The sequence below is a fragment of the Budorcas taxicolor genome, chromosome 3, assembly GCF_023091745.1.
Source record: "Budorcas taxicolor isolate Tak-1 chromosome 3, Takin1.1, whole genome shotgun sequence".
In the NCBI taxonomy this organism is placed as follows: Eukaryota; Metazoa; Chordata; class Mammalia; order Artiodactyla; family Bovidae; genus Budorcas; species Budorcas taxicolor.
The window spans coordinates 112,300,853-112,321,415 of NC_068912.1; the positions used below are offsets into that span (position 1 = coordinate 112,300,853).

The 20,563-nt window shown below is 45.8% G+C and overlaps 1 protein-coding gene across 1 annotated transcript in view; it reads left to right on the forward strand.

Moving 5' to 3' along the window:
- The window catches only part of CSMD2 (CUB and Sushi multiple domains 2), a 678,376-nt gene that overhangs the window by 537,381 nt on the left and 120,432 nt on the right, over positions 1 to 20,563 (forward strand). The window contains exons 29-32 of the mRNA XM_052636874.1: positions 1,286 to 1,473; positions 12,684 to 12,878; positions 14,002 to 14,118; positions 16,863 to 16,976. Coding sequence (XP_052492834.1) covers positions 1,286 to 1,473; positions 12,684 to 12,878; positions 14,002 to 14,118; positions 16,863 to 16,976 — 614 coding nt within the window. The remainder of the gene's footprint in view (positions 1 to 1,285; positions 1,474 to 12,683; positions 12,879 to 14,001; positions 14,119 to 16,862; positions 16,977 to 20,563) is intronic.

Genomic DNA, 20,563 nt, shown 5'->3' on the forward strand with positions numbered 1-20,563 from the left:
CATGTCTTAAAGGGTAGAAGCACCATTTGGTTCTCAGTCCAGCCAAGTGGAGGATCTAAATATCCCAGCCCTGGGCTGTGAACAAGTTGGCATCAGACCGCTGTTCTCCGCAAACCCATTTACTTCTGTGGTTTCCATCTTGGCATCTTGGTTGGCACCAGTCGCCTTTGCTGGGTGTATGCCTAAGAGTGGAGGTGCTGCACTGTAGGGCGGGCACAGGTTCTGGTCTAGCAGATACTGCAGGACGGTCTCCCCAAGCGGTTGAACCAATTCACACCCCCGTCGGCAGGAGGTGAGGGTTCCAGCGGCTCCACATTCTTGCCGGTCCTTGGTATTTCCCCTCATTTTCACTCAAGCCATTTCAGTAGGATAAATGACACTCAAGAACTCTAAGTTTCAATTTGCTAAGCTAAGAAGGTTTGTAAAATGGGTTGTTTTTTTCTAGACCAGGGTCAGGATTGCTTAGAAAGAGACACACCTGGGGGAGCCAGGAATGGGGTGAGCTGGAAACTGGCTGGGGGATGGGGGGAATGAATGAAGCGAGGGTCCTTCATGAGAGCGAGCCCCTTCCTGCCAGTGAATGGCTCCCTGGGTGCCTCTCAGCCCTCAGAAAAGTAGGTGCAGCTTAGGGCAGTGTAAAGAATAATAGAGGCATATAAGAGGCCTGGCTTCTGGGCCTGCTCTGTGGGTTCTGACCCCTCGATGTGTAGAGCTGATAACTGATTTTCCCTTATGTGCACAGTGTAGTGAATATAGACAGCAACGTTGTGTTATAATCATCAAACTTGCTAATAGGCTAGATCTTAATTATTCCAACCACTAAAGAGAAGCGATAATTATATGATATGACAGAGGTGCTAATTATCGCTACAAAGGAAATCATATAACAATATATAAATGTAGTCAATCAGCATGTTGTACCCCTCAAATTTATATGCCATGTCAAATATAGTTCAATTTTTTAAAACACCTTTTTAAAAAAAGAGGGTGTTAGGCTTTTGGCTCCAGCTTTCTGGACCCTGATGCTAGAATCTGGTGGCTCTGTCCAATCCTTGTCCATCTTCTCTCTCATTGGGAGGTTGGGGCGGGGGGGGTGGGGGTGGGGCAGGGTTCATCCTTCCATCCCTGCCAGGAGGTCTCAGGGATTAGGCACCAGGGGGCTGGAGGACTTGCTGTGGGGGGGGGTGGGGGGGGGGCGGCGGCTGTCCTTTGGTTGAGCCCGAGGCTGGGTACCAGCCTTTATGTGACCTCAGCGGGGTGGGGTCGGGATGTGTTTGTTCCCCAGCTTTAACTTGGAGCCTGGCTATGACTTCCTCCATATCTACGACGGACGGGACTCTCTCAGCCCCCTCATAGGAAGCTTCTACGGCTCCCAGCTTCCTGGCCGCATCGAGAGCAGCAGCAACAGTCTCTTCCTTGCCTTCCGCAGCGATGCTTCAGTGAGCAACACCGGCTTTGTCATCGACTACACAGGTAAGGGGCCGGGGGAGGCAGAGACGACGTGGGCAGGGCCAACCACACCTGGCCAGGGATGGGGGAGGCGTAGTGTGGTGAGGAGAAGGTTGGACGGGGTCACGGGGAGCCTGCTGCCACCTGCAGAGCCCCTGCCTTTCTGTGGCCCTGGGGAGGGGCCCTCATACCCAGCTGCCCCAGGCCCAGGAGGAAAGGGGCCTCGCTTTCCTCCTGCACCTGCTTTTGACATCACGACTCCCACTTCCTTTTCTACGAGGGTCAAGTCTGGACCTTCTTCAGTCTCATAACTTCAGCCCAAGCGGTCAGCTGGCATCTTCAAGGCCACGCCCCTGCGTTTGCTGAGGGTTCTGACGTGAGGCTCAGTCTCCCTCTCTACCCCAAAGCCTCCCACCCTCCTGGATAAACGCAGGGCCCACCCGAGTCCTGGGGTCACAGTGCCTGGATCTCTGTCCCAGGGCCGCTCTCTGGCCATCCTCTGGCACCCTGTCATAAACTGGACACTTTCTGACACTTTTTTCATCTAATTTTTATTTTATATTGGAGTACAGTTGATTTACAGCGCTGTGTTAATATCAGGTGCACAGCAAAGTGATTCAGCCACCCATATATGTGGGTCCATTCCCTATCAGACTCTCCTCCCATGTAGGTCACTACAGAATGACACCTTTTGATCACATTTTCTTATCCCTCCAGCTATCCCATCCTTTTGTTCTCATTCCGCTTTTGGATTAATGAAAGCAAGCTGAAGGGTATGGGGGTCAAGCCAAGGTCAGCAGATTTTTTTTTCTTGAATGGCCAGACAGTAAATAGTTCAGGTTTGTGAGCCATGCAGTCTATATCACGGTTCCTCTGTGCTACTGATGCCACTATAGCACAAAAGCAGCCAAAGATGGAACAGAAAGGAATGGGCAATGGCTGTGTTCGCATAAAAATCTGCTCACGGACACAGGCCTCAGTCCCTGCTCGGGCAAGAGCATTGACGTCAGATCAACAGGTACAGGGCTCATGTTTACTCCTTAAGGACTCATTGACCGGAGACGCATGAATGTCTTTTGTTACCCAAGTGTTACTGACTGGAGTGTTTCCATGTTCACCTCTTCTTGTTGTTGTTGTCCTTCTGTTGCTCAGTCGTTTCTGACCCTTTGCGACCCCATGAACTGCAGCCAGCCAGTCTTCCCTGCCCTTCACTGTCTCCCAGAGTTTGCTCAAACTCAAGTCCGCTGAGTTGATGATGCCATCCAGCCATCTCATCCTTTGTCACCCTCAATCCTTCCCAGCATTTACATAGCAAATCACCAGCCACAGGTGTTTGTTTCTGCAAAAATCCCCGGGTCAATAGTGTGTATGGCCTGGAGCAAGTTATTTAACCTCTCCAAAACTCTATTTCTGCATCTACAAATGATGATTCCTACAGCACAGAACCGTCCTTGACGAATCCATGCATGAAAGCCCAGGTCTGGGGCCTGGCACCTTGCAAACATTCTGTAATATTCCAGTCGTAGCAGCAGCAGGAGACACATTCCAGGTTCTCGGGTACTTCACTTTCTTCTACTCTGTTATTCTCTTTTTGACCTTTTCTTTCTCTCTAATGATCCCAGGCCCCATTATCCAGATCCTAGCTCCATCTTTTGCTTGATTTGTGAACTTGGTTAGATATTATCTCTTGGAACCCATTTCTCCAGCTATAAAGTGGTGATCATAATAGTTATGTTACAGAAGGTTAAATTAAAAGATATTTTATACATATAAATGAAATGTAGGAAGATAGTGCCCAGGATGGACTAAGTACTCGGTAGATACTCTAGAGATGATGGATTTTGTTATTGCTACTGTAACCCAAGTTCCACCAGACTCATCAGCCTGTGTGTACAAATGGGGTCACAGTACCAGTTAAAATTTTAAAAAGTTCCTGGCTCACGTCCCCCACTTGTTTAATGTGAGACCTCAGCAACCTTTTAAAGTGTCCCTTCATTAAATATGTGTGGCAACTCCTGGGAATAGTTCACACGAGCTCACAAATAATCCTAATCATAATAGTGGGTAACTTAGTAGTCTGCCAACAGCCAGCAGTGTCCTGAGCAGTCCGCATCCACTGACTCACCGAAATCCTCGGAAGTCTCAGTCGCCTGCTATGTGACAGATACAATTCTCGAAGGTGCTGGGGGCACAGGTTAGAGAAAGTTTTGCCTGTGGTCGTCCTTCCTCGTGGGACTGGCCTGGATTCTCTGCCATCCTGTCTTCCTCTCGATAACCACCATTCAGTAAACCTCCTGCCCTCAGTCGCCACATGCCGATGTCAGAACGAACGCAGTCACAAGTTGTGGAGCGCTAGCCGGAGGCGTGTCTTAGGTTCAGCGGGGACCCCCGTTGCTCCGCCCACCACCGTCCTCCCTGCCATGTCATCATCTCCACCCTTTATTATTCATCCCTTTAGTTACACTTTCATCAGTACCCTCCATCTTCCTGCTCCCTGATCCTCAGCTGCATAAACCTTGCACAACTGCCCCTTCTGTTAAGCTCCCTGTCAAGTGGCTGAGCACAGCTAGACGTCACACAAATGTGGCGCTTGGAGCCACCCCAGCCAGGCCTTCACAACATCAGAGCAGCGTCTAGCTTGTCCCACCTGAGTCTTCTACGTGGCAGCGATTCTAAAATTTTACCCCAAATGTCACCATTTTCAACCTTCTTGTAAGATGACTGCATTTCATCATCCCTGGGCTCAGTGGCTACAGGGTAGAAACTCCCTCAGCTTCCTCCCTGGTCCCCTTGTCATGACAACCTGGCTGTGGTCTCCTCTCCCCCAGGTCTTCTCTACAAATCCGTGTGCTAGAGCCACACTTCTAGGTCCTCGTTCCCAAAGAAGCCCTGTTCAGCTGTTGGCCTAAGACCATATCTGGAAGGGTTGTCAGATACAAAACAAAGCTCCAGGGAATAGGGCCTTCCAAGCTGCCACCTGAGCCTGCCAAGCTGCCAAAGGGGGCCAGTTACTGGGGAAGGGCAAGCAGGGAGACACAGCCGCCCATGCACCGTCTACCACCTTATGAGGATCCGCGGTGCAAGTGCCAAGCAAATGTGTCTACTTGGGGTGGGAGGTACCTGGTGAGACCTGGACCTTCCTTCCTTCCTTCTCAGATTCAGTTCAGTTCAGTTCAGTTCAGTCGCTCAGTCGTGTCCGACTCTTTGCAACCCCATGAATCACAGCATGCCAGGCCTCCCTGTCCATCACCAACTCCCAGAGTTCACTCAGACTCACTTCCATCGAGTCAGTGATGACATCCAGCCATCTCATCCTCTGTCGTCCCCTTTTCCTTCTGCCCCCAAACCCTCCCAGCATCAGAGTCTTTTCCAATGAGTCAACTCTTCACATGAGGTAGCCAAAGTACTGGAGTTTCAGGTTCAGCATCAGTCCTTCAAATGTGGACACCTCTCTACTATGTCCCAGCCCTCTGCACAGGTAGCCCATGTGGTGGAACCCAGGGAGATCCCATGGTCTCCTTCTCCATATCCCTGGGTTCCTGGAATGGGTCTACTCTGCTACCGGATCCCAAGAACTTGATGATATCCCCTCACGTTCAATATCTATATAAGGGAGATTGCCATCACTTATCGCCTATACGGCCTTAAACAAGTTACTTAACTTCTCTGAGAATCACTTCCTTGTCTGTCAGAGAGGGACAGTGGTACTCTATGAAGAGGTTGTTGTAAGGACTGGTCAATCGGCACAGCCCCTGGCAGTGGGCTCAATAGTAGTTGGCACACACTTTGATCTTTGCTCTTCCGTCCCATTGCCTTTCTCCTCCTGTGTGATAGATATTTCATTTGGTCTGCCTTTGTCTGGAAGATAGAACCTTTGTTCATTGAACTAGCCTGGTAGAATGGGACATATATTTAAAATATATGAATATTTGTGATTTGTGGCATGCATGTGTCCTGTATACTTCTCCAGTCCTTGGCAAAGAATTTAGATACTCTACACTCTGAGAATCTGTAGAACACCCTAGGTTGAGTTGGTAGCCCACAGAGGACTTGCACGTTGAGGCAGGTGTGGATTCCTAGGAAAAGAATAGTTGGCCGCATCTATCTAGAAGCCATCTTCTGTCCAAAGGCAGAATCCTCTTTTTTAGAGAGATCCAGGGCTCCACTAATGCTAAGGATCTGGGTCTCCATGGAGCTGTTGTTTCAATGGTTCTGCTTTGGGAGGTGTGAGCATCCACCTCAAGAGAGGTTGCCAGACTCAGCTGGGCTTAGGGCAGTGAAAACCACTCTCTGACCCAAGTCAATCCCTCTTTGATCCAGGGTGAACAGACCAGGAGTCTTTCCTTATTTTCTGCCAACTTCCTAAGGGAAAAGCAAAAACAATTTGGTCCAATCTTAGTGAGGGATGATTTAGTTCCTATGAAGAAACTATTAAGAAGAAAAAGGAGTAATTTATTATAAAAAGGTGAAAAACAAAAACACTTAAACCAGCTTGAGACAGAAAGACTTTATTATAAAAAGAAAACTAACAGCCAAACTGATTTAAGCTAAAGAGCATTCTGTATTTTAACAATATAGATGATAAAAACTCACTCTCACTAGCATCAAAAACGGAATACATTTTTAAAATATAAGAGCCTCAAGGGCAGGAAGCGTGATGTCCCAAGGGGATTACAGTCAAGGTGGGAGAGTCGGAGGTTGAATACGAGGATGGTCCTCCTCCATCTGCAGAACCACTCGGCCTGCTCCCTGCTCCTTTCTGAGTATTTGCTACTTCACTTTTCTTTGTAGGTTAGTTTTCTTTGCTTTTCCATTCTCCTAGGACAGCAGGGCTGCCTCCCTCTTGGCTTTGAATCACTTCCCAGTTTGTATCCCAAAGGAACCATCAGGTTGACAAGTTTAAGTCAGAGGTCCCCTGAGTGGTGTCATAGGATTAAGCTTTTGCATAAAGGGCAAGGGACCATCAGGCATTTTGATTCATTTTCTCACTGAGTATTTTTTGAGCACCACCTATGTGCTAGACACTGCTACAGAGGCTGAGAACAGAGCAAGGAACAAAACAAAGTCCAGGCCCCGTGGAGTTCACATCCTGAGCTCGCAGGCATTTCTACTACAGTGGAATGTTGGAGGTCCACCTATATAAGGCGAAGATGGGTGGGTGGGCTGGGATTGTAGGTGTCTCTGTTCAGTTGCTCCCGGAAGGTGGCTGTGCTGTCTTAGTCATCTCTGGGCAGCCCTTCTAAGAGATGATTGTGAATGCAGTCGTGTCAGCTGTGGGTCTCTATTATCCCATGCTCTGGCGCACTTCTCATCTGAAGGCAGCCTCCTGGGTAGTTTTACCGTCTACTTGAAGGGTGCAGAGGGAATGAGAATCCTGTCTTTTGAACAGTTTTGAAAAACGAGTCCCAGGGAGGTTTTGTGTCTTTTTCCAGACCAGAAAAACCAGTAAGGTGGTTGGGAGGGACCTTTATTCTCATTTTCCAGCAGGTGTGGTGGTTTCCTCTTGGGCCGGGACAGGCTAGGACATCCATGCACGTGTCTAGAAACCATTCATTCACTCAACGAATGTTTATTAAACTCCTGCTTCATGACATGCCCTGAGCTGTATGCGGAGGACACAGCGGTGAGCAAAAGGGTCACAGTCCCAACTTGAGGGGAACATGAAGGTGAGGAAACAGACAATAATTGAGGAGGCGAACAAAAAGCGAGAAGCATAAGAAGTGAGGGAAGAACAAACTACCATAAGAAAGAGAAACGGGGAGAATGGTGAAGGCCTCACCAAGCAGACGAAACTCAAAAAGAGGCCTAAAGGTTGAGAAGAAGCCCGCTGCGTAAGAGCGGGAGTGGAGAGGGTTCCAGACAGAGGGAAGAAGAGCTCAAAGCAAGGGTCAGAGAATCTGAAACAACTCAGGAAATGCCAGGATGAGTCAGCTTTTCCAAAATGTACTAAAAAGTACCTATTTTCTCTTTCAAGCCCTTAAAAGCAACACTGTAAGCCTAGGTTTTCCTACCAGATTTCCGAATCTGCTCCCCCCAACTCAGCTCTGCCCTGGTCTTTCTAAATTCAAGATCTCTTCATTTACGCTTACTTTCAACTTAACACATGTTTTTCTTCAGATTTTTCTAAGTGTAAACATTTTTCAAATAATGAATACAGTATTCCTTATAACTGTTATAACACTGGATAGCAAGACAAATAGAATATTTAAAGGAGAAGACAGAAATTACTGACTGAAATCAGAGCTCAGTGATAATCTATCATATCATCATTAACTAATATTGATGTCTTTAATACGTTGAATATTTCTATACCTTTTCCAAGTCAGAAAGGAGAGGCCTCATGTGTACAATATGTTATCCTTCTAACTTTTTGATCCAGCAATGTCATATTTCTGGAAAATAAAATAATGTATGCTCTCTTTTAGAATCTTATTTGGAATAATCATTAAAATTAGGGTAATTATGTTTTCCAGAGATTCTGTCTGGATTATGTGCCCTTAATGCCATTTTATGACTAATAGAGGACACATTGAGGTATAGTTTTATGGTGGAAAGGATAATGAATTAAAACAATAAAAGTAAGATGCTCTACAAAAATAAATATATAAGAAAAGTAGCATGTTTATTAGAAAAATTCAACTAATACAGAAGCATTTAAGATATGCTCTAAAAACTTAACATCTCCCAATACTACCATTCCCTAAAGTACCAGTATAAATGGCTTGTTATCTCATGCCAGATATTTTATATATATATATATATATATATATATATATATATATATATATATATATAAAAGTAATATAAATTCTATACCAGGGTTCAGCAAACTTTTCTGTAAAGGACCAGAGAGTAAATATTTTAGGTTTACCAGGCCAGGTGGCCTCTGCTACTATCCGTTCTGCTGTTATAATGCTAAAACAGTCATAGACACTATGTAAACAAATGGGCATGGCTGTGTTCCAATAAAACTTTATTTACAAAAACAGGCAGTAGCAAGTCAGTGGACTGCAGCTTACAGATCCCTGTCTATATGAATGGGGGTCACACTGTATATAATCTGTAATATGGATTGGCTTTTCTTTTTTGAGCTTTGTTTTGGGTTTTGCCCAACAATAGATCTTGGGCGCCTTTCCATATCAGTATTCAAAGACTTTTGCTATTCTTTCTACTTGATCTTAGCCAAAAGGCCAAGAAGTGATTGCTATTCTTTCCAAAGGTTGCTTACATTTCAGTGGATGGCTCTAATCCAACTTTGTTAAACCAGTTCCTTACTGTTTGGGTTGTCATTTTCAATATTTTGCTGTTACTGCATTTGGAAACAGGCCTTATCTATTAGGACAAAAAGAATCTGGTTCTTTTAATTTTCTCATTTTGGAGGGCTTGGGGCTTATTTGTTATTATCATCATGATGTTTTAGTCATTTAGTTTTATCATTCACAGCTGAGCTCTGGTTTGGCAGCCTGAAGACCTGAGTTTGGTATTAACTCTACCTCTTAATAGTTGAATGGCTTGGAAAACTCATTTAGCCTCTCTGATCACCACATTCCTCATCTATAACCGGAACAGAAGCATACCTGACCCTCGCTATTGCAGAGGGTATTGTGAGGTACAAGCAAGATAACAGATTGGAAAGTGCTTTGAAAATTACAAAGCAATATTCCTGTGTAAGAGGCTATCATCATTATCATTAGCCTTGTCGTTATTATTAATGTGACAGTGCTTGGAATGATGAGTTCTTCTTGCTCTGACATGTGAGCAGTGAGAGAAGAGAGTCTGTAGTTGGCTCATTGATGTTGATTTTCTAAGCCTGGAGGTGTTCAGCCAATCAACTCATCCATTTATTAAGCTCCTATTATGTGCCAAATAGAGTCAGCCCTAGTGCCAAGTTCTGTGCTAGTTGCCAGGGTTATGAGAAGAATAGATGGTGGATCCCTGTCCTTTAGGAGTTCAGAACCCACTGGAAAGAAATGCACTTACCCGACCTACCAAGATAATCAAGAAGAGAAAAATGAAATTCTGCCAGAAAGAAGGCAACATTCAGGACATTTGCTCAGGAGAGCATGGCGTTGAAAAGTGTAGGAATTTGCCACACACAGAAAGGAGGAAAGGACTCTCTGACATAGAGTAATGTTCTGAGCAGTCATATCCAGCTGGGGATGCCGGTGTGGCAGTTACCCAGAAGTACAGTTGTTTATATGAGGTAGAAGTCGATTTTTCTTATGTGAAAGAAATCTGAAGATTTTCACCCAAAGCTGTTAAAGTGTCTCCATCTAGGCTCCTTGTGTCTTTCTGCTGCATCGTGGCTACGTGGCTCCCATCCTCAAGGTTATCTCAGGATCCAAGGTGGCGACTGGAGGTCCATCCACCACATCTGAGTTCCAAACTGTGCAAAGGAGGAAGGGAAGAAAGAAGGGTCAATGAATATTCTCTTAGCTGAGTCGCCTTCCCTTCAGCAGTCTTTCTAGAAGTCCCACGTGTATCCACTTTGTTGTTCAGTTTCTAAGTCGTGTCCAACTAACTCTTTGCGACCCCATGGACTGCAGCACACCAGGCTTGCCTGTCCTTCACTATCTCCCAGAGCTGCTCAGACTCATGTGTCTTGAGTCAGTGATGCCATCCAACCATCTCATCCTCTGTCACCCCCTTCTCCTGCCCTCAGTCTTTCCCAGCATCAGGGTCTTTCCCAAAAAGTCAGCTGTTCATATCAGGTAGCCAAAGTATTGGAGCTTCAGCTTAACATCAGTCCTTCCAATGAATATTCATGGTTGATTTCCTTTAGGATTGACTGATTTGATCTCCTTTCTGTCCAAGGGACTCTCAAGAGTTTTCTCCACTTAGATATTTATTGAGTGCCTATCATATGCCAGGCACTGGACAACAGCAGTGAACAAAACTGGAAAACTGCCTTCCTGGAACCTACATTCTAGTGGAGGGAGATAGAAAGAAATTAGGTAACTATATGGTGTATGAGATAGTATTGAGAATAAAGCAGAGAAGTGCAGAGACTAAAGCAGGGAAGGGTGATGGGGAGTGCTGGGGAGAGGAATATCACATTTTAAAGAGCTGGCCAGGGGACTTCCTTGGCAGTGGTTAAGACTCTGTGCTTCCACTACAAGGCATGTGGGTTCAAACCTTTATGTCATGTGGCACAGCCAAAAATTGCTTAAACTTTTTTAAATTAAAAAGAAACAATAAGAGTTGGTCAGAGAAGTGTCACTGAGAAGGCAATACTGAGCTAAGTCGTGCAAGAAGTGACAAGGGAGCCAGGAGGATGGGAGAATGCACCTAGAGACCAATGTGATTGGAGCAAAGTTAACAAGGGGATGATAGGAATCAGGGTCACAGAGGGACGATTGGGGCAGGATGTGCAGGACCTTGGATTCTTGCAAGGATTGGGGCTTTTACTCTGAGTGATTCGGGAGGCAGTGATCTGACCTGACTGTGTTTACTACTCTTTGACCAGATCTAGCTGCCTGGGAGCCTGGAACGTATAGATCTTAGCTGGTGCCTTGATATTCTGGATAAACCCTGGGTTCCGTTACTTAAAAGGATCAGGTGGGAGGAATGAATTTTGGGTGCCACAGCTTTTTCTGCCTCATATGAGCTATGTGAACTTAGTTCCAAGTTACTTAAGTTTTCTGAACTTCAAATAATATTTGACCCACTCTGAATTTATAAAAGAAAAGATGAAGTATAAGCCCTGGTGATGTTTCCCTGTATCTCTGCAATTCACAAATGGGTCACCCAGTAGTCAGTTGCATCCTGGCCAGAGACGCTAAGGTTTGGGGAAGGACAGATTTGATGTGGGGGCCAAGGAGATGCAACACAGGGCACATGAGGAAGCCACTGAGGGGCCCTCTGTTAGGCAAGGGGCCACTTTCTGGATCCCACTTGAGTTTAAACTTAGCAGTGTGTCTGGAACTGCTCCACCCTAAGCCCTCGGCAGAGACAATGAGCAGGGCCATCCCATCATCAGGGCACAAATGCAAGGTTCTAGAAACCAGGAGGCTCCATGCAGAGGGTGAAGGCTCAAAGCTGAGCAAAGGGATGACCAGGTCACGATGGAGATATGAACCAGGGCGTGTCAGTTCCCATCAGTCAGAGCAGCGTGTGCCTCCCCTGAGAGCAGTGAGTCAGGGGTGAGAGAGGGCCTCGAAATTGCAGCAGGAACTCCCTCCTTGGAGGGTTAGGGCAAGAAAGTGGAGAGAAGGGAGATTTCACTCTTCAAAAGGACTTCTAGCCCTACTTTCTTTTTTTTAATTTTTAATTTACTTTTTATTTTATACTGGAATATAGTTGATTTATGGGCTTCCCAGGTGGTGCTAATGGTAAAGAACCCACCTGTCAATGCAGGAGACATAAGAGACGTGGGTTTGATCTCTGGGTCAGGAAGATCTCCTGGAGGTGAGTGCAGCAACCCACTCCAGTATTCTTGCCTGGAGAATCCCACGGACAGAGGAGACTGGTGGGCTACAATCCATAGGGATGCAAAGAATCGTACAGGACTGAAGCGACTGAGCATGCACACACTGTTGATTTCACAGTATGTCTTGGTTTCAGATGAACAGCAAGCTGATAGATATGCGTACACATACACCCATTCTTTGCAGCTTCTTTTCCCTACAGGTGATTACAGAATATTGAGTGGAGTTCCCCGCGCTCTACAGTGTGCCTAGTCGCTCAGTCATTTCCGACTCTGCGACCCCATGGACTGCAGCCCGCCAGGCTCCTATGTCCATGCAGATTCTCCAGACAAGAACTGGAGTGGGTTGCCATCCCCTTGTTTTAGTTGTAGCGGTGGTTAATCCCCAACTCCTAATGTTAATCCCCAACTCCTAATGTATCCCTCCCCCATAACTCCTCCCCTTTGGTAACCATAAATGTGTTTTCAAAGTCTGTGGGTCTGTTTTGTAAACAAGTGTATTTGCATCCCTTCTTAGATTTGACATCTAAGTGATATGTGTGGTATTTATCTTTGTCTGAATTACTTTACTTAGTATGATCATCTCTAGGTCTATACATGTTGCTGCAAATGGCTATTTCACTCTCCAGTCCCAGTTTTTAACCAAATTTAGAGAGGTTTCCAGACCTGAACAGACCTGTCAGTCCCCAATCCCCATATCCTCCGTGGCTAATCAGTGTCAGGGTCTCCCCACAGGTGCTGTGCCCTGGAATTAGGCCACTGATGAGCCAGCTCTCTGTGTAAATGTGTTTATTTTTCTTTTTTCCAGAAAACCCACGAGAGTCGTGTTTCGATCCTGGTTCCATCAAGAATGGCACACGAGTGGGGTCCAACCTGAAGCTGGGCTCCTCCATCACCTACTACTGCCATGGGGGCTACGAGGTGGAGGGCTCCTCAACCCTGAGCTGCATCCTGGGGCCTGATGGGAAGCCAGTGTGGAACCATCCCCGGCCAGTGTGCACAGGTGGAGGAACGTGGGGCCGGCGCAGAGGCAGCGAGGATGCACAGGGAGGCGGAAGGGGCTAGGGGAAGGGGCAGGTGGGACATGGTCCTCATAGGAGGGCTCCCTGGGCTCACTGTGAATGAGAGAGGCTGGAGATTCACCAGGTGTACCAGTCCCTGTCAATGTGGCGCCTCTCTCAGATCACACAGTGTCCTTGTTCTGTGCTGTGCTTAGTTGCTCAGTCGTGTCCAAGTCTTTGCAAACCCATGGACTGTAGCCCGCCAGGCTCCTCTATCCATAGGATTTCCCAGGCAAGAATAATGGAGTGGATTGCCATTTCCTTCTCCAGGGGATCTTCCCAAACCAGGAATCAAACCCAACTCTTCTGCATTGCAGGCAGATTCTTTACTGTCTGAGACACCAGGGAAGGGGAGTTTAAAAATGACCCGGAGATTGTTCCCCATCCTAGGGAAAACCCCTGCGAGTTCATATGGTTAGAACTAAGGCCAGTGGGGTGGGCTAATTCCATGGGCATCTGGGTTAGCCATGGGACCCTGATGAGAGGGAGCAGATGGAGTGCCAGAACGATGGGGGCATGGCAGCCACTTAAATTGTAAAAGTAAGGAGGCCCCTTGCCCAGGTGAGAAGGGCTGGCTCTGCAGTCCACCCTTTGTGGGAATGGGCACCATGGCTGGGTCACATGAGCTGTCTGTCCCCAGGTGTCTATTCTGGGGAAGCCTCCACTCCTTAGCCATGGAGACACTGACTGCCCAGGCCCAGACAGTGGGCAGCAAACCATGTCCGGGTCCCACTGGTAGCAGCAGAGGTTCCTAAAGAGCTCCCTAAGGCTGTGCCTCCAGGGACCATTGCCAGCATCACTGGTTAGAGGGCAAGGACTGGCAGGCACACAGGAGGGCCCTTGATAGCATCAGGGTGGGTTTCAGGCCATGTGCCAGGCCAGAGATGGATGTGCCTGGGCAGGACCGGGCAATGTTCCCAGAGCTCCCTCCCCCACATTAGTGGCTGTGGGCCACAGAGCATCCCCACCAGGCCAGAAGCTCAGGCTGGGAGTGAGCAGAACAGAGGGGAACAGCTGGTGAGAGGCCCCTGAGGTCACCTGGCATCTACCTGATTTCTCTTTCAGCCCCCTGTGGGGGACAGTATGTGGGTTCAGATGGAGTGGTCTTGTCCCCCAATTACCCTCAGAACTACACCAGTGGACAGATCTGCCTGTATTTTGTCACCGTGCCCAAGGACTATGGTATGGATTTGTTTTGTGTGTTTGTTTATGTTTTCCAACTGCTTCTAATTCTCAAGCGCTTCCCAATTGCACCCCAATCCCAGTCTCAACTGCCTGGCTCCTATTGGGAAATGAACGGAGCAGTCTGAAGGCTAGTGAGACCCACTAGAACCAACGGATGGGGTGATTAGAGAGGAAGCAGCCAAGACAGAGAGAAGAAGGTACGCCTGGGCCTCCCTAGCACAGCCTGGGTATGCATAGAGGTGCTGCAGACCCAGGCTGCCTGGAAACCCAGGAGAGAGTGGCAGCGGGGCAAGAAGAAAAGGAGTGGGATGGAGCTGGGCTTGAAAGTACAGGGGAGGAAGCTGGGTGCCACGTTATCCTGCTAGTCCATCCACAAGCCAGAAGCTGGTCCGGCAGCAATTGGTAGGATGAGCAAGAAAAAAAAAAATGGAGGAGCGGGTCAGTGCCCTAGAAAGATAGAAGAGCCCCCAAATCCCAAGAGACCCAGGCAGAAAGAAGCCAGGCTTGTCACCTGGTTGGCAGTGGGCTAGTTAGGAGTCCAACAGCCCTGGAGGATTCAGGAAGTTCTTGAGGGGCACAAGCTGGTTGTACCTGGGCAATCAGTGACCAGCTGGACTGTTTTCTCCCTGAATCTGCTTGTCGGAAGAGGAACAACTGTTTCTAAACAGGGTTGGCATTGGTAAGGTAAAGGGCATCTGTATGTCCTGACCATCCTGCAGAGAACTGGCTGCTTACTCCCAAGAGACAGGATGTAGTAAGCACGGGGCAAGGCTGATCATTCACTAAACACTAATTTAACACCTCCTAGAGGCCTCACGCTCTGCTGGGAACCAGAGGTGCAGAGCTGAGAGAGATGTGTTTTCCACCCTCTGTAAACTCCCAGCCTCACCTACTCACAGCTCCCACCATCTGGCACCATCAGCTCCACGCCAGGACCTGTGCATTTGTGTGTACACACCCGCTCCCCAACACACTAGTGTGGCAGGAGCTTGTGACCTGCAAAATCAGAGCTAGGAAAGTACTGGAAGGTTCTCCAATCCCACCTGCCACCTAGTGCCTAGTCCTTGACAGGTGGGCATGCAGAGTATACTTGAATTTCTCCAGAAATAAAGAGCTCTTGCCCTTGTAGGCACCCAGCCCCAGGCTGAGCAGTCTCCCTGAGCTGAAACCTGTACCTGAAGAGCTGGTTCTAGGCGGGGTCATGACCTGTCCTGAGCATCTTCTCTTTGTTAGTGATGCTAAGCCCAGGGATGAAGTGTAGATTTTTCTCTTGGGCCTGAAATATTTGTCCCAAGCCCGAGTCCTTCTTTGATCGCCTATCTAAAGTGGCTTGCCTTGGTCTGTCATTTTTTTCCCCATTTCCTCTAAAATTCAATGCTATCTGAAATTACCTTGTTTATCTATTTGCTTAAGAGTTGTTATTTTCATTTTTGACTGCCTCTTCCCACTAGAATGCACAGTGTGTGAACCTTGCCCATCCTGTTCACCTCCATAGCAGAGAGCATGGAAATGCTTCTGTCATCGCCCCTTGCTCAGTGTCCATTTTCAGGATGCTGAAACAGGCTTTCCCTCTTGCTCCTCTGCCCGTGAGTTGGGAGCTCAGAGTCTCTAACACCACTCACTGCTACACTCATCATTGCAAATGGCTTTTTCCCCCCAGGAAGTCAATCCCATGGCCCAAGTCCCTCCCTGCCCCAACATGCGACACACCAAACACACACGTGCACACACACCCAACTTCCTACATGCTCAAGGCTTGAACCAAAATAGAGAAGGACTCACCCTGGTACTTGCTCTCAGATGCACCTGGCCAACTGGGAGATAAGTGCCCGCAGAATGTACCAGGGTCTGAAATGGAGCTGTGCCCCCCATGACCCCACAGTGTCAGCAACCCCAGCCCCTCTAGCAGTGACTGGCAGAGATTCGATAATTGAGGAAAGAGCCTGTAGTAGCCATCAAATGGCAGGGTCCTTAGGTCTTAACCTGAAAAGAGGCTCCTCAAGGCCACGGTCCACCAGCTTTTCAGCCCCCTCCCATGAGCTAGCTGAGTGGCCTTGTGGAACTCGTTTAACCTCTGAGCTTCAGTTTCTTTGCTTAAAATTGGGTATCTGGAAGAGTCAGGATTCAAGAAGATCGTGTGCATTACAAGCATGGTACCTGGCACACATTAGGAGCTTCAGAAAAGTCACTTTGCTTCTTTGCTTGGATCTGCCAGAGGGAAATGAGGTAGAGAGGTTTGCCTAACCTGTGACAGTTGCTCTTTCCTCAGAGAGGGCTGCTATGCTTTCCTCTTAACTGTGGGGGATCTTGTAGCCAGGGGATGCCCTCAGAGGCTAGATCTTCGAAGGAGAAATTAAGGAAAATACGGGGTCCTGAGATCAACCTGGAATACGGGGATGTTACAGAGAGCTCTTCCGTGTCCTAGAGTAGCTGCTGCTGCAACCTGAGAAAGCAATAGCGTTTAGCCTGGCTGCTGGGTGCAGTCCACCATATCATCTTGACCCCTATGGGAGAGTTATGGTTGCGCCTTTCCCAGCTCCCTGTGTCCCTGTGCCCGATGTCTAATCAGCCAGTGGAAAGGCTTAGCAAGCAGTTAGCCCCCATGAACCAACAAGCTCCACTGAGGCGGCCCTGCCTCTGGTCCGCAGCCCCCAGCCCACCAGGGCTTCCCCCACCCCTGAGCACGGCCGCCCCGTCTTCCCCCCTGAGATCTCCGCACCATGTCTCTCTCTGCTCCACAGTGGTGTTTGGACAGTTTGCCTTCTTCCACACGGCCCTCAACGACGTGGTGGAGGTGCATGACGGCCACAACCAGCACTCTAGGCTTCTCAGCTCCCTCTCGGGCTCCCACACAGGTAACCCAGGGCTGGGCAGTCAGTGAGGGTGGGGCTGGGACATGGAGGGGAATGGGGCATGGCCACAGGGGGAACCACCCCTTTGTGTCTGTCGGCTGCTGATATCCCCACGTAGAAAGGAGCTTCAGTTACTCAGCTATTAAAAAGAATGCATTTGAATCAGTTCTAATGAGGTGGATGAAACTGGAGCCTATTATACAGAGCGAAGTAAGTCAGAAAGAAAAACACCAATACAGTATATTAACGCATATATATGGAATTTAGAAAGATGGTAACATGACCCTATATGCGAGACAGCAAAACAGATACAGATGTAAAGAACAGACTTTTGGACTCTGTGGGAGAAGGCGAAGGTGGGATGGTTTGAGAGAATAGCATTGAAACATGTATATTGCCATATGTGAAATAGATCACCAGTCCAGGTTCGATGCATAAAACAGGGTGCTCAGGGCTGGTGCGCTGGGATGACCCTGAGGGGTGGGATGGGGAGGGAGGTGGGAGGGGGGTTCAGGATGGGGAACACATGTCCACCCATGGCTGATTCATGTCAATGTATGGCAAAAACTGCCACAATGTCGTAATTAGCCTTCAATTAAAATTTAAAAAAAGAAAGGCGCTGCAGAGGGTAACTTCACCCCAGGATGTGTCTACACCCCCACCCCCCGACCACCGCCAAGTGGTGTAGCGTTCCCCTGTGGGTTGGCATTGAGACCCAACATGTTTTTCTAATTATAGACACGTTGCATTTTCATTGTGGAAAACTTATAGAGGCAAAATAATTGCATAAAGGATTAAAATAAAAACCACCCAGAAAGAACCACTGAGAAGATGGAGTGTATCTCCTTCCAGTCTTTATATCTACTTCATCTTTTACATTTTTTACTGAACATAAAAATGTACATACTTTTATTAAAATGTTCACTGTGAACATTCCTCGTTATTTTCCTCTATAATAGGATTTTTAAATGTTGTATAATAGTCTATCATAGTTATTTAAAAGTTATGTAATGAATTCTCTATTATTGAACATTTAGATTGTTTATTTTTCACTCTCATGAATAGTAATTTAATATAGTATACATATATTTTTGTATACATCTGTTACCCTAGAATATCTAGAGTTGGAATTGCTAAGTTTAAGGAAATATGTGATCTTTAAGGCTTTTTATGAAGATTGTTAAATATCGCTCTTGAAAGTTCTTGCCACTTTGTTCACCAACGTATAAGGCATGTTTTATTCTCACAAAAACTAGGTAATTAAGAAAATGAAAATATCATTTTGAAAAGTAAAATTGGTATCTCATTTTTTAATTTCCCCTTTTAAAATCACTAGTTCGGTTAACCTTTTATAAGGCAACTATTGGCCCATATGGTTTTTATTTGTGAATATACTTGTAAGTTATTGTTGATTTTTCTATTAGCATTTTTTTCAGTATTTATTTAGTAAAGTTCCGTATTATTATAAGCTATATATATTACATGCCATATAAACCTCTTGTCGGAGAAGGCAATGGCAACCCACTCCAGTACTCTTGCCTGGAAAATCCCATGGACGGAGGAGCCTGATGGGCTGCAGTCCATGGGGTCGCGAAGAGTTGGACACGACTGAGCGACTTCCCTTTCACTTTTCACTTTCATGCATTGGAGAAGGCAATGGCCACCCACTCCAGTGTTCTTGCCTGGAGAATCCCAGGAACGGGGGAGCCTGGTGGGCTGCCGTCTATGGGGTCGCACAGAGTCAGACACGACTGAAGCGACTTAGCAGCAGCAGCAGCTATAGTATATGATACGGAAAACCTTCCCTTACAGTTTGTCATTTGCCATTTAATTTTCTTCAGGGTATGTTTTAATGTCGGAAAATCTAAATTTACCATGTAAATCTATCAATGATCAAAGATCAATCCATCTTTTATAAGTTTCTCCTTCACCTTTCTGATGACTAAATAAATATTCCTCTATGTTTTCTTTTACTTCTTTTTTAGTTTCATTGTTTCTTTTAATACCTCTGGAATTTATTATTATTATTTGAAATGAGGAATATTTAACCAACATTCTTACAAATTTAATCAGTTTCCCTAATGGAATTTTCAAAGTGCCAGATTTACATATATTTTTATAAAGTTAAAGGTATGTTTCTAAACTTTTTATGTATTTCCACTATGTCTGTTTATTCTTCTATCAGTATCAAAAATCTTTAATTAGTACAAGATTATAATAATGCTTAACACTATAATTTTAAACATATGGTACCATAAGTTCCTATTATCATTCTTGGTTTTGAATTTTTATTGGCTATTCTTACTTAATTTTGCCTCCAAATAACTTTTAGAAATATTGCATCAGAATTTTCATCTGAATTCTAATAAACTTATAGATTAATTGGAGGAGAACTTACATCTTCATAATAGTAACTCTATTTCCCATCAAGAATATGGTATGTCTCTCTATTTATTATCTTCTGAAAGAAAAAAAAAAAAACTCTGGAAAGGTGCTATCATTTTCATTTTGGCAGTATACATTTTTTGTTAACTTTATACCTAGAAATTTCATGGAAATATTTGTTGTTGCTACTATAAATGAGTCTTCCCCTTGCCCCCCTGCTGTTATATTTTCTAACTGGTCTTTGCTGGTATATTAAAAGACTGGTATTTGGAGTATATTCATCTTGTAAAGTTATTGACCCTTCCATAATTATGCTAACACTGACAAACGATTCTCCTGGGTCCTCTGGGTAAGAAGCAATATCATCTGCAAATAAATTTGTCTCATTATTTTATCTCTTCTAAGTGGTTTTTCTTTTCTTTTCTCCCATGATTATTGGTCTAATCAGGTATATTACCTTAACATCAACATTGATATTTTATGTTAGTAAAAATAAATCCATTTTATAATTATTTTAAATGTAACACCATAGCGTACATAACATCCTATGATAGTGTTTAGTCTCCTTTGTATTAGTGGTTATACACAAGAACAAAATAATCTGAAGAAAAATAGGAGAGATATTATAAAACAAAAGCAGAGGATAATTAATTGGAAAATAATAACAAACTCCACAGACTGAATGCTATATTCATTGTTGCCCTTTTTTTTCAACTGGACCAGAGGTTTTATAGTGTTTAGTTTGTTTTGTTTTATTTGCTTCATTTGATTTTTTATTGCTTCTATTAATACGTGTCAATTCTTCTGTAGATTTGTTTTCTAATTAATTGACCCCTGTTTCATAAAGTCTCTCCTTTTTTCTCTTCAGATTATTTTGTTCTTCTTGTTCTAACTCTCTGAATTGAGAGTTTTGTTTGTTATTTTCTCCATGTAATAAAGAAGCATGTTTACAGCATATCACTTTAGTTCAGTTTAGTCGTGTCCGACTCTTTGCAACCCCTTGGACTGCAGCATGCCAGGCTTCCCTGTCCATCACCAACTCCCAGAGCCTACTCAGACTCATGTCCATTGAGTCGGTCATGCCATCAAACCATCTCATCCTCTGTCGTCCCCTTCTCCTCCCATCTTCAATCTTTCCCAGCATCAGGGTCTTTTCAAATGAGTCAGTTCGTTGCATCAGGTGGCCAAAGTATTGGAGTTTCAGC